The 13,104-nt window shown below is 45.0% G+C and overlaps 1 protein-coding gene across 8 annotated transcripts in view; it reads right to left on the bottom strand.

The window, feature by feature from the left end:
- LOC147906240 (uncharacterized) overlaps positions 1-13,104 on the bottom strand; it is a 59,453-nt gene that overhangs the window by 20,517 nt on the left and 25,832 nt on the right. For 2 of the 8 annotated variants that reach the window (XM_087383677.1, XM_087383701.1), the window contains exon 3: positions 11,301-11,428. In XM_087383677.1, coding sequence (XP_087239803.1) covers positions 11,301-11,428 — 128 coding nt within the window. Of the gene's footprint in view, positions 1-10,718; positions 11,055-11,128; positions 11,227-11,300; positions 11,429-13,104 lie in introns of those variants that run through there. The other 6 variants (XR_015541995.1, XR_015541997.1, XM_087383692.1 and 3 more) reach the window with 6 other exon arrangements.

The raw sequence follows: 13,104 nt of genomic DNA, 5'->3' as shown, positions 1-13,104 counted from the left end.
TGTGACAACCGAACCATGTCGCAACACGTCATACCATTTGCAACATATTGGTCAACAACAAAAGGTGGAAGAAATGTTCAGCCATCTCATGCTTAAACTATTCCAAGTGGATATAGGGGATCTTCTCCCAGTGTTCACTTCCTGACGTTGATGTCTCCACCATATATGAGCATACTCTCTATGTCATCCCTAGGGCTAAGTTTATAGTGATCCTCCAACTTACTCAACCATTGGTGTGACCCTTGAACCTCACACTCCTCTTCAGCTCGCAGTCGATTGTACACTTCGCATGGTCTCGTTGAGCACTCTTGCTCCTTCAGCAAGAGGCACGTAGCGAGTGCGGCTTCCGTTCCCGTTCGTATCGGACCAAAAGTAAAGTAAATACTCTCTCCGAAGGGGGGGGGGGGAGTTTCCAAACCAATCTTGTATTGTCATTTAGTACCTCTTGCCTTCAATAGTCGTCTTTCCATTTAGAATACACGAAAAACGGTTTTGCTTAGATTATTAGTCGACACATGTCCAAAGATAGCATCCGAAAGTAAGTTACATGTTACTACAAAGTTTGCACAACTCTTCTATTTCAAACACAAACACCCAAAGTAGTATGTCCTCTTGAGATAGGGCATTTAACAAGATTCTCTTTAAACAACTCCTCTGCCACTTCTGTTATAACCTGTATACCCAACCAATGAACCAAGCTTCTAAAATCCCAACATTGCACCATGCCTAGTCTATTTTCGTGTATCCTTTCATTGGGATTCTCTCAAGACCTCTCACATGGTTTTTGCATATTTAAACCAACTTGTCAAAGTTGGTTTAAAATTAACGACCTCTTTGCATAAATTGTTGCAGCTACTCATATTGCTACCTACCATTGGGCTCAATCTAGATCATAAGCATCTTTTATCCCTTCTTCCATCGCATCACCACATCGAAGTATAAGCTTTTCACCATACATAAAGCGAACACATTATTTTCAAGGACTCCTCTCCCTGCAATAATTGTGTCAATCCCCTCACCTCTTACTTCTCCCCAAATCCTGAACACATTGCTGACACACCAGTATGGTCCATCCTACTCATCCCACTATGGGCCCTTCCCAAGCCAACTCACGAAGAATGCATCCAAAGTCTTAGGCTACCAAGGTGAGAAAGATTGTGTGTTCTAGCTTAAATGAGATGGAAGACACAATTTCTTAAATATTGCTAGTGAAAATTTATTACTCGAGGTTGGAGATGGAGGATGGTGATGGAGAGAGTAGCGAGATAGAGGGTGGAAGGCTCCTCCATGAGCACCTCCGCTATTCGCCCTCCCCCCAACCACCAACTACTTTCAGCCGCCAATACGGAGCGTATGGTGATGCTTAGATACCGAGATACTGCACTGACCGGATGGAGCTCTTGTACCTTCACGGATAAGACAGGACACGGAGTCCAAGGATCTGCTTCCTTTCCCGCTACTAGACGACGACATCAATTTGGACGACAAGGCAGCTTTCAAAAGACAGAGATTACCATCCCTTGTCAGCTTTTGCTTTTGAAGATTTCTTTTCTCCACTGTCGCTCTATGGACACAAACCTTCTGAAACCAGGGAGGAAGAGGAGGAGGACATGTACGTCCTTCCTATCCACATGCTGCTCAAAAGCCACGAGGCAGATTCTTTAGCATCCCCCCGAGATCGCGTGCTTTTGCTAGCGCTCCCTATCCAGATGGGACCATGGCCTCAAGACTACTATACCAAGCCGCAACCACTGGCTCTCGTCAACTTAGAAGAGGAGAAGATATGCATAGGGAAAATTGAGAATTACCCGCTTCAGGACCTGGGGATGCAACCTTCAGTTCAGCTATCATTCCACGTGAAGGAGGAGCCAATGAAGCTCGAACCTCAAGGGACGAACGACTCCACTCATGCAAAAGCAATGGGATTGCCAGAGGTTGTGGTAAAGACAGAACTGGTGGAGGCTCAACAGACGGAACCAATGGAGTTCTAGCGGGAGGAGGACAACAGGAGAGACTAACGCAAATGCTGGGCAGGCTAAGGACAACCAAGGAGATACCCCCACCCACCCCCACTCCCCTCCCAACAGAGGATAGTTCGTCGCCCACAAACGATCAAGGAGCATGAACTAATTCGAAATCAGCTGCTAGAGGAATACGCCAAGTTTCAGGTGCTGGTAAGTCCATTTTGGCTTTCCTTGATGACAAGCTCCTCACAGATTCTGTGAAATGGCTGAGTGTACCCATGCTTTGGTAGGTTACTTGCCTGGTGTGAGAGCCCCCATGGCAATCATTGAAACTTGGAAGGGTATGAATGTATTGAATGTGAGATTCCTGAAAAAAGGTTTCTTTGTATTCTTGTTTGAAAAGCCTGAAATGGCTGCTAGAGCTCTCCAATATGAATTTTGGACAATTAGACACCAGCCCCTTTATCTGGAATGGTGGACTAAGGAGTTCTCTCCTAATGCTCCTAGATCAACAGGAATCCATGTATGGGTAGAACTGCATGACTTGCCTCTGTATCTTTGTAATCAATTGCCCTTCTTGTGCTGAGGTCTAGGAGAGGTACTAAGGGTAGAACAGGAAAACTTCATAAGCCCTAGAGGAAACCCCCAGGTATGCATCAAGATTGATATTGCTGAAGAGCTTTCTAATACTTTGGTCATTTTGAACAGAAATGGCAGCACATTCAAGGAACAATCATTGCTCTACAAGAACTTACCCAACTCTTGCTTCCTTTGTGGTCTATCCACCCATGTGGTCAAGAATACTCCTTTGACAAAAGGTCAGCCCAAAGAGGCTGCTCCTCCTACCCAAAAGCAACATGTTGTTTCAGAAAAATGGGTCCCAAAGGCTCCTTCAGTGCCTGAGAACACTAGACAGGGAGTGCAATCAGTTAATGCCCCCAAGAGTACTTTAGAGAAAGGTTAAGGAAATAGTGCCCATTCCTTCTACTTCCAAAAACTCCCTTGAACCTCTTAGGGAGAAGGAGGCTGAAGAGGAAGGGAAGAAAAGCCAAGAAACTGAGGATGATATTATGATAGAAGCTGGCTGGTCCAAAGAGTTTGAAGAGAATGTCAACAGAGATGATGCCATGGAAGGGGAAGAAATAAGTGATGATGACTCAATAAATCTACTCCAAGAAAAAAGGAGGACATTGGTCAAGAGAAAGCCTTTACCGTAGTACACAACAAAAGGAGACAGCCCCAAGCTAAAGCAGCTTCCCTACAAGTGAATAGTCCTAACCCCACGGCCAAAAAGGGACAAAAAAAGAATGCTAGATAAATCTTTTACTTTCTTGACTCTAAATGCTAGAGGATTGATAGATCCTGGTAGAGGTGAGAAGATAGCTCAGCAATTGACAAAAGAAGAAATTGATACTATACTTCTCATTCTGAGAGGAAGGGAGGAATTGCTGTTGGGATACTTTCTCATTACAATGGAGAGATGCTTCAAGTAGTTACAGATGACCAAAACAGATGGGTTATGCTCAAATGCCTTATCAAGGGACAGAATTTTACAGTTATCTCAGTATATGCTCCATATGCTGCAGCAAACAAAAAAATAATGTGGGAATCACTGGCTATTGCAGAAGGCAATTTTTTTGCCTTAGGGGATTTTAGTATGGTGAAAGAAAGAGAGACAGATGGATGGAAAAGAGTACAGTGATAAGAGGCTCTGAACTTGAGGCTTGGGAAGAAATGAAGGATCAATGGCAGCTAGTAGATGCTTGTCCAGAGGGAGATTTCACTTGGTGCAACAGTCAGGTTGGAGAGTATAGGAGAGAGGCTAGACTTAACAATTTTTATTTATCTCAGGGTCTTTTGAGTAGAATAAGTTCTACGAGAACTCAGACCTTCTCCTCTTTTTCTTTGTCAAATCACAAACCAGTCTTTCTATACTATGATTTTGGATCTAGTCAAAGAGGTTCCTCTTGGTTTAAAGTTGACCCAAAGCTTTTCGCCCTAAAGAGTGTTCAAGGTATGGTCAAGACGGTTTGGGATAATGCATTTTCTTTTGCAGATCTGTGGTGGCACATTCTTGGGCATTAGCAGTAGTGAACACCAAAAATTGCTTCAGACAACAAGGAAGAACAGGGCTAAAATAAGAGCTCAAAGAATGGATAATATTCTAGAAAGGATTAAGGAATTAGAAAACCAAGCCAAATTGGGGAATATAGATGCACAAAAATCAAGTTAAATGACACTAAGATCTATTTCAGAGATTGGTGGGCAGGGAAGCTAGACAGACCCACTAAAGAGACCTTCAAACTCATCAGGAGAAAGAGGGCTAGCGAGGAGATCCCTTTGTTCAAGAAGACTAATAATACTTTAGTCTCTTCCAAAGAGGAGAACATAAACTTGATTCAAAGCCACTTCCAAACTCTACTTTCTTCCTCTGTGATACCAGATGAAGAAGTTCAGAGGGCTAGAGAGCTATGCCAAGCAGTGAGAGAAAAATCTGTTAAGAAATTTGATTTGGTATATTTAGAGAGGCACCTCTCACTAGAAGAGTTGAAGGAAGCTGTGGCAGAGGGGAAAACTCCAAGTGAGGATGGGCTGCCCATTGAATTCTACAAAGCATTTTGGAATGTGGTTGGCCCTTATTTGCTTTTATTATGGTAGGAAAGCTTAAACAATGGAGCTCTACCTCCACATATTAATGGGGGAGTTATCAAGCTCATCCCCAAGGAGGGCTCTAAATATGAACTCAGAAAATGGATGCCCTCTACTATGCTCAACTACAGTTATAAAATTTTTGTAAGGCTTTGGCTCTTAGGATCCAAAAGAAGATGAAGGAATGAATTTTGCAAGAACAAAAAGGATTTATTAAGGGACATCATCTTCTTGAGGACATAATTAACATTTGGGAGGGATGTGAATATGCTAAAGAAACCAAACAAGACATATGTTTTCTCAAGGTGGATTTTGATAAAGCCTATGACAGATTTGAGTGTAAATTCCTCATTCAGTCCTTGCAGAATATGGGGTTAAGCCCCTCTTTTGTTGCTTATGTAAAACTGCTACTCACCAATGCTTCTGCAAAAATCAGTGTCAATGGTGAAATGAGCCCTTCTTTTCCCTTGAAGAGATCAATCAGATAAGGATGCTCCCTTGTTGTTTGCAATTGCTGCTAATTCTCTAGGGTGGTTACTCAAAAGCCAGGTCCAAGAAGGTAACCTTAGAGGTATGGAATTGATTTCTAGCAAGCAGTTAGTTTGCCAACAGTTTGCTGATGACACAACTCTCACACCTAGAAACACAGTACTTGATGTTAAGTGCACTATGACATGTATCTTTTGCAAAGCCTCTGGTCAAGAATTAATCATACAAAGACTGGCTATGCTACTCTCAAAGGAAGAGAACAGGAAACACTGAAAGAACTCGGATGCCACAAGGGTACTACTTTCAGATTGCTTGGGATTCCCATGGGGTTTGATATTACCATGAAGCAAAGATGAGACTGGTTTATGAAGAGGTTTCAGAAGAAGATAGACAAATAGAGAGGTTATCAAGCCAACCTTGCAAGCAGGAGGCTGGTTCTCAACCATTGTATTTCTCCTATCTCCATTTTTTACTTATCATGTTAAGCTGGACTGGACAGATTCATTAGGATCTGCAGATCCTTTCTCTAGGGAGGGAACTCTAGTAAGATGGACCTACTGCATCAAACCTAAGGAAGAAGGGGGCTTAGGAAGAATTGATGTAGCTTTAGCAACTAGAAAACTCTCAGCAACATGGGTGATTAAAGCTATTTTGAATCCAGAATGTGACTAGGCACAACTTCTTTTGAGGAATATGAAACTGGTCAGGCCAATTAGGACTCTAAATGGAAGAATTACCCTATTCTCTCTGCCATTTGCAATCCAGAGCCTTGCAAAGCTAAGGGGAGCTCCCTTTGGCAATCTATGCGGAAAGCCTTTGAGGAAATAAAGGCCTTTTTGCAATTTCCTGGCAAAGGAGCCTTTATGGCTATTGACTCTATATGGGTCTCATCTATCTTTAGGAATGCCCAATTCAATGATGAACATTTTCTCTTAGCCAACATTATGTTTAAAAAAGGATTGCAAACTTGGGGACAACTTTTTGAAATAAAGAGCAGCGAAGATGAAAGACCTGGCAAGAAATCAAGGAAGAATTTGCTTTAACCAATCAGTGTCAGTTACTGATTATGAGCAGACTTGAACTCTAGCAAGGAAACACTTGTTGGAAAGGCGACACCTTCCTAATCTATCATAGAGAATTTAGCTGGGTAGGAAGTTCTGCACTGCTTCCAATCCCCACACCATCCTCTGATAGAGGATCTTTTCAGAACTATGAATGCAAGATGGCTACTTCAGGACAGCAGAAAAAAGTGGAATGAAAGGTTTGGGAAGATATGGAACAAGCAGGTCCCTGAAAAGATGACATGCCTTGCTTAGCTTATTTTACATAAAGCTGTGTGAATTAATGCAAGGGGCTTCAGAATAGGCAGAGGAGATGACCTTGGAATGGTCACCTCCCCATCTGTAAGCCCCCATGTGAGGAGAGCATGGGGGGGGGGGGGGGGGGGGGGGGGGGGGTGAACCTAGGCAGCAAAGATAAGGGAGGGGGCTGCCACATGGGCAGCACCTCACAAGGAAAGGACAGCACATCAGCCTGTCAAAGGCGCCTCAAGGGCTGTCTGTACGGGCTGGAACAGGCCCCGAATAGTGGCGGACAGGTGGGGCAACTGTACGGCTGGAGTGCGGCTGCATGGCGGGGGTATATGGGCAGGCATAAGGCCTGCAATAGGTGCAGGAATGAGCAAAGGAAGCAGCCCAAAAGGGGCTGCCAAAGGCCCTTATAAAGGGCTGGTTGGACCAGCCAACCAGGTCGGCCAGCAAGCAGACTGGTCGGCCAGTCTGGTCGGCCAATCTGGTCGGCCAGGATGAGGCTGCCTGGTCGGTCCATTCAAGGGGGCCTTGTGCCCTATAAAAGGAGGGCTTCTATGCCCTCATTAATAATCACTTGAAGCAGCAGTTGGGGAGCAGACAGCAGTAGCCACAAGCCCACCCTTGGACCTACACACAGGAGGAGAAGGAGGCTGACATAGGGCTGCAGACTGAACTCAAGGTGCTGCCCACCTAGGCTGGCTTCCAGACAGCAACGTGGAAGGGATCTAGACAGAGAGTCTACATATGCTCGAGGTGGAGCACGCGGGCTCAGAGATCTAGAAGTGCTTGACATCTAGTAGGAGAACCCTTTTGGTATTGTATCCTGTCCTACTTTGTAGACGGACGGAAATATAAAGTGTTGCTTCTATATTTGTCTCTGAGCATTGTCTATTTACTGGCTTGCACATCTATGCACATAAGTTTAAGAAGTTTGTGATTCCACACCCCACGTCACACTGTGTGAGCTCCTAGGCATTACTATCAGTCTTCCGCTATGCGTACCCTCTGTTGGGTCATTTCTACCATGGTATCAGAGCCCAAGTAGGAGGCTTATAGGTGTGGGAGCCTGAAGGCAAGGACCTTGCTGAAGGACGACCCTGATTCAGACGCTCTTGGGAATCGACTTCCACGACTAGAGGATTGTGCCCTTGCGAGAAGGAGGGTGACTCAGGTTCAGTCAAGTGCATTAAGAGTTCTAGTCTACTAAAAATTGAGTTTGGTTGACTTTGCTGTGTGATATAACAGCAGAGATGTCGACCTCTACAGCCTCTTCAGCCCCTGCTCTCCCTCCTCCCCCAGTTTTCTCTCATTCACTATCCCTAACTTCGGAGAGTCTAGGAAACTAGACGGGACCAACTACCCGATCAAAAGTTGTGGAAGTTGACAACAGAAGTGGAGGCGAAGCCGGAGGACATGGTGGACAAGCAAGGGAAGATAGTCATGGCAGTAGACAGAGAAGAGCTCCAAACTTGGGAAGCCAGAGATGCCCATGCCCTGACATTAATCATAGGGACTACGGCGGACTCTGTTCTTCCACATATCCAGATGGCCGAGATGTCAGTAGAGGCATGGGTCACTTTGAAGGATCTATACAAGACGGACAACACCTCCCGGATTTTGCTTCTTCAGCATCGACTCTACAATCTTGATATGGAAGAAGGAGATACTGTACATAGCCACTTGACGAAGGTCAAAGTGGTAAGGGATCAACTAGCAGTAGTTGGTCAGAAGAGAGACTCATGCCATTTGGCCTTGATGGTACTAAGGAGGCTACCTCGGAGTTTCAAGAGCTTTATTACGACCGTGACAGTAGGACAGAGGAACAAACCTCTGATGTTCGAGAAGTTAAGTCCATTACTGCTACAGGAGGACGCTAGGGAGAAGCTCTACAACGACGACAAAGACAACAAGACGATGCTGGTGAAGGATTACGTTGGCAAAGGTAAGGACAAGCCTAACGATGGCAAGTCCAAGAAAGACGACTCTGATGACGAGGAGACTTCCAAGAGGAAGCACAAGAAGAAGTGCTTCTACTATGATACGCCACGACATTTTGCAAAGGACTATAAAGGCGGATCGGAAAAACAAAAGAAAGGAGTCTGACTCAGATTCACAGGGAGAGGCCAAAGCAAATGTGGTAATCGAAGAGTTGTTCCTGGTGACATCACCAAGTGTTACCGAGGTCAAATATGTTGACCAAGAAATCACAGTGAGGATGTCTGACATAGAGATGTGGGTCGACGAGGAGTCACATGCCTTTGTGAAGGTGAAAGACAGCATGGAGCACTTGGTACCTTCCAGATGTGTAGCTGTCGACACTGACACGACGATGGATTCCATGGGGGACCCTGGGATCTCATGGTCAGATGGATGTTGTACTTCAGAAGGGGACAATACAGGATTACATAGACTTTTGACGGATGCCTCGATGAGGTACAAGGTTTGCTTTCAGAGCAAACACACAAGCAGTACAACAGTCTGGTATGTACTTGATATTCTGCATTTGAGTCTTTATAGCATGCTGTGGAGAGACTCTGCTCTTCATTTAGCTTAGGTGATACGAGATTGGAAGGAATTGGCCTTCTTCGAAGGCAGAAGGAGAAGTATTGGTGCTTCTTTAAATCTCGGACGCGGATTGCTAGAAGGCGATGGACAAAGAGTACTGAAGCCAAAAGAGTACCTGCTTGAGAGCTCAGCGAGAGTTCATGGTCCAGGTTATCTGAAAATATTCGTTGGTTGTAGACCTTGCCAAAAGGAGGACGGGTTGAAATAGGCCCTCAAAGCATGGTGCCTGGAAGCTCCACGTTGTTCACTCATTATGAGGGGGACAACTGGAAGATCGTGATGGCTGGATTGCTCGAGTTCGAAGGTAGGAACGTGACTGAAGATGGTGGTGCCAGGAGGTGCTACCAGAGATGGACCTGTGTACTAGGATGGTGTGCGGAAGCGGAACTAGACCTGGTGGAGCAGGAGCCACTGGATGAAAAGCCAGGAAAAGATTTTGACATCGAAAAGTTCCAGAGGACTAAGTTACTGGAGCATCATCATCGACGTGTTGGCATTAGGCCTAGATGTGTCGGTGAGAGGGGTGTTGGAATGGCATCTATAAGCCCCCATATGAGGAGAGCATTGGGGGGGGTGAACCTAGGCAGAAAAGATAAGGGAGGGGGCTGCCACATGGGCAGCACCTCGAAAGGACAGCACATCAGCCTGTCAAAGGCGCCTCAAGGGCTGACTGTACGGGCTGGAACAGGCCAGTGGCGGATAGGTGGTGCAACTGTACGGCTGCAGTATGGCTGCATGGCAGGGGTCTATGGGCAGGCATAAGACCTGCAAACAGGCCTGCAGGAATGGGCAAAGGCAGCAGCCCAAGAGGGGCTGCCAAAGGCCCTTATAAAGGGCTGGTTGGACCAGCCAACCAGGTCGGCCAGCAAGCAGACTGGTTGGCCAGGATGAGGCTGCCTGGTCGGTCCATTCAAGGGGGCCTTGTGCCCTATAAAAGAAGGGCTTCCATGCCCTCATTAATAATCACTTGAAGCAGCAGTTGGGGAGCAGACAGCAGCAGCCACAAGCCCACCCTTGGACCTACACACAGGAGGAGAAGGAGGCTGACATAGGGCTGCAGACTGAACTCAAGGTGCTTCCCACCTAGGCTGGCTTCCGGACAGCAACGTGGAAGGGATCTAGACAGAGAGTCTACATATGCTCGAGGTGGAGCACGCGGGCTCAGATCTAGAAGTGCTTGACATCTAGTAGGAGAACCTTTTTGGTATTGTATCTTGTCCTACTTTGTGGACGGACGGAAATATAAAGTGTTGCTTCTATATGTGTCTCTGAGCATTGTCTATTTACTGGCTTGCACATCTATGCACATAAGTTTAAGAAGTTTGTGATTCCACACCCCATGTCACACTGTGTGAGCTCCTGGGCATTACTATCAGTCTTCCGCTGTGCGTACCCTCTGTTGGGTCATTTCTAACAAATGGCAAATGCAAAGAGGCCCTAGTGTTATTGAAGACATTTTCCATTTGTTTGTTGCCTTTCCCCATGCTAGAAAGGTGTGAAAGTACATCTAGATAGAAATTGGGGAGCCAGTTAGCTGGAAAGCCATTTCTTAGGGGATGCATTTAAGACCAAGCAGGAGCTTTGGTTTCAAATAAGAGCCCATGCTTTATGGTTCATCTAGATATAAGAAACAACTTCCAATTTAATAAAACGGTGATGCTTACTAACACACTGTTTATTTCATGGTGGGACAGAAAAAAAGGAGACTGGACTTCCAACTAAGTGCAAATCTGGAACACACCAGGTTAAGTAAGGACCTTGCTGACCACATAAGCAGATGTACTTTGGAGGAAGATCATGACAAGCCACCTCACTACCTCCACAGGAAACCACATAAGCTAACTCAGACTTCTGCTCAAGGCAATGTTGCTCAAGGAATTGCTGCTCAATACCCTGCCTGAGATGCTGCAGACCAGTCTCCTAGTGTTACTTTTCATGATCGTGATATTTCTATTGACCCTGCTCAAGGTGTCTCTTCTCATGCTGTTGCTGCCACCAATGCACAGGGTTCAGATGCTTCTGATGATGCTGCACAGAGTTTTTTATTTCAGGTCCCTTCATGCATATATAGAAGGAGCTGAAATGTCATGTTGGTTTTCTTCATGTTGTTACTACTGAGCCACTGTTGTTGTGCTCTGAAATTTTGTTTGAGCTTAAAGCTTATGGCTTAGCTGGACTACAAGAATATCCTGTCAAGGATAACTTTTATGATGTACAAAGTTATTTGATATTAATATAATCACTCTTTTCTGCCCAAAAACAAACGAATTTTATTATTCAAAGGGCAAGAATACATAAAAGCAAAGACAAGCCAGATATCTACCTCACCCAACTTCCATCTGCTCCCAATAACGAGTTTCGAGCTCCCCACACAATCATACCAACTCGTGCTTGAAGAAGAGCCCCCGCACACATAGGACATGGTTCCAAAGTAACATAAATCGTTGATTCCTGAAAAGCAACTCAAAAAATGGGTCATTGATGACAAAAAGGAAGTTACTTCAGCATCCATCAAAATTAGAATACTCCACTTCTGACTTTCAGTTTGCTGAGTTCATTTTACAGATAGAATAACACATTTATTCAAGCACGCCTAAACATTCAAAGATACCAAAACGCAGCTATATTGTTAGTGTCACGTAGAAGTTGAGAGAGGATTCTTGTTATAAACAAAGCAGCTGGCTGGCAGCCTCAGTGGCAGGGCAGGCATCCATGCAGCCTTACTTTTCTAAACCACTAAAAGGGGATCATTTAACAAAAAGCTCAAATAGTAGGAAGAACATCCAGTTCAATAACTTGCAGCTCAGGAGGAATATATTTCAACTTTATAAAAATCTTGCCATTGGTGAAGGAAGGTATTAGAGTATCTTTATTCCTACCCGATGATGCTAGAGTCATTTTTGGATATCCATCCTAGCTTGAGCTTCTAAGAGTTGGTTCAGTAATGAAGTTAAACTCCTAACAAATTCTTCAGATAGTACAGACCTAGTTCGCCATGACACCACTCCAGATTGATGCTATCTTTCAGATGATGACATACCTCCGCAGGGTTTGGGCTTTGCCTAGCTGGAGACTACGGAGGTTGGCACTAGAGTCATCCAGACAACTAGTTACATGCTTGTGGGAAATGGCAATGGTTCAAGTTGCCTGTATTTCAGATTTGTGAGATAATAGTGTCAATTACACTGCCCTTTGTCAATCAAAGGCCAGTTACAGTGGTTCCATTGCCGGGACCCTCATTAAATCATCCAGAGGAGTCCCTAGGCAGCTTGGGTAGAGAAAGAATTTGCTGATTTTTGTTGGTACAGCCACCCATTGTCTTGGATATGGAGCATACAAGGCTTGATTATGATGCAGACTCAGTCTTGCCAAATAACATAAGGGCAACCCAAGTACAGGAATCCCATAGAAGCATTTGGGGTTCCAGTACAAAAAGTGACATAAAAGTCTCAAGAGTCTCTTAATTGTCACGGGTTGCGACCTGCTCTAGTTTACGGCGCATCCTGGTCATCAAAGCAGTTAGCCTATTTAAACCAACTTTGAACATTGACACCTCAGTGGATAGTAGCTGAACTTATTCTTTCAGCTTATCAACTTGTAGTCTACACCCATTCTCACATACAATTGCCCCTTCTCCACCTCTCCCCAAAATCTGCTGCATCCATTGATTAGAGTCCTTAACGCTTTTCTCAATTTGAGAAATCCTTGCAATGAGAGTTCCAGGGAATTCTCCCATGCCCTGTGCTATTACTGCACCACCATCTGAATGGATTTCTCCCACTGAGCTAGAGCAGCAGATAAGGGGAGCACACCCCGGAATAAGAGTGCAAGATGCAGCCCATGAAGAGCAGAATATTCAGGTTGATGCATTGGGGCAGCCAGCTCCACAAGTGCATAATCCTATGGGTACAATTGCATTGGGTGCAGACCCAAGTGTACAGCCAAATGCTATGGCAGTGATGCAAACTCAGATGGCTTCTCTATTGCAAGTTTTGACTCAGCTCACTCAGAGTTTTGATGAGATTGTGCATAATCCAGCTTTGATGCCAAGGGCAGAGGCACAGCCCATTCAGGGTCCACAAATGCATGTGGGACAGCCACTACTAGAGCCACAAACACCAATGGTA

The sequence above is a fragment of the Dipteris shenzhenensis genome, chromosome 1 (genome assembly GCF_047967505.1).
Source record: "Dipteris shenzhenensis isolate YYH24624 ecotype China chromosome 1, Dip_SZ_1.0, whole genome shotgun sequence".
In the NCBI taxonomy this organism is placed as follows: Eukaryota; Viridiplantae; Streptophyta; class Polypodiopsida; order Gleicheniales; family Dipteridaceae; genus Dipteris; species Dipteris shenzhenensis.
Note: the sequence above shows the minus strand (reverse complement) of the source record. Positions and strands in the feature narration are given on the sequence as shown.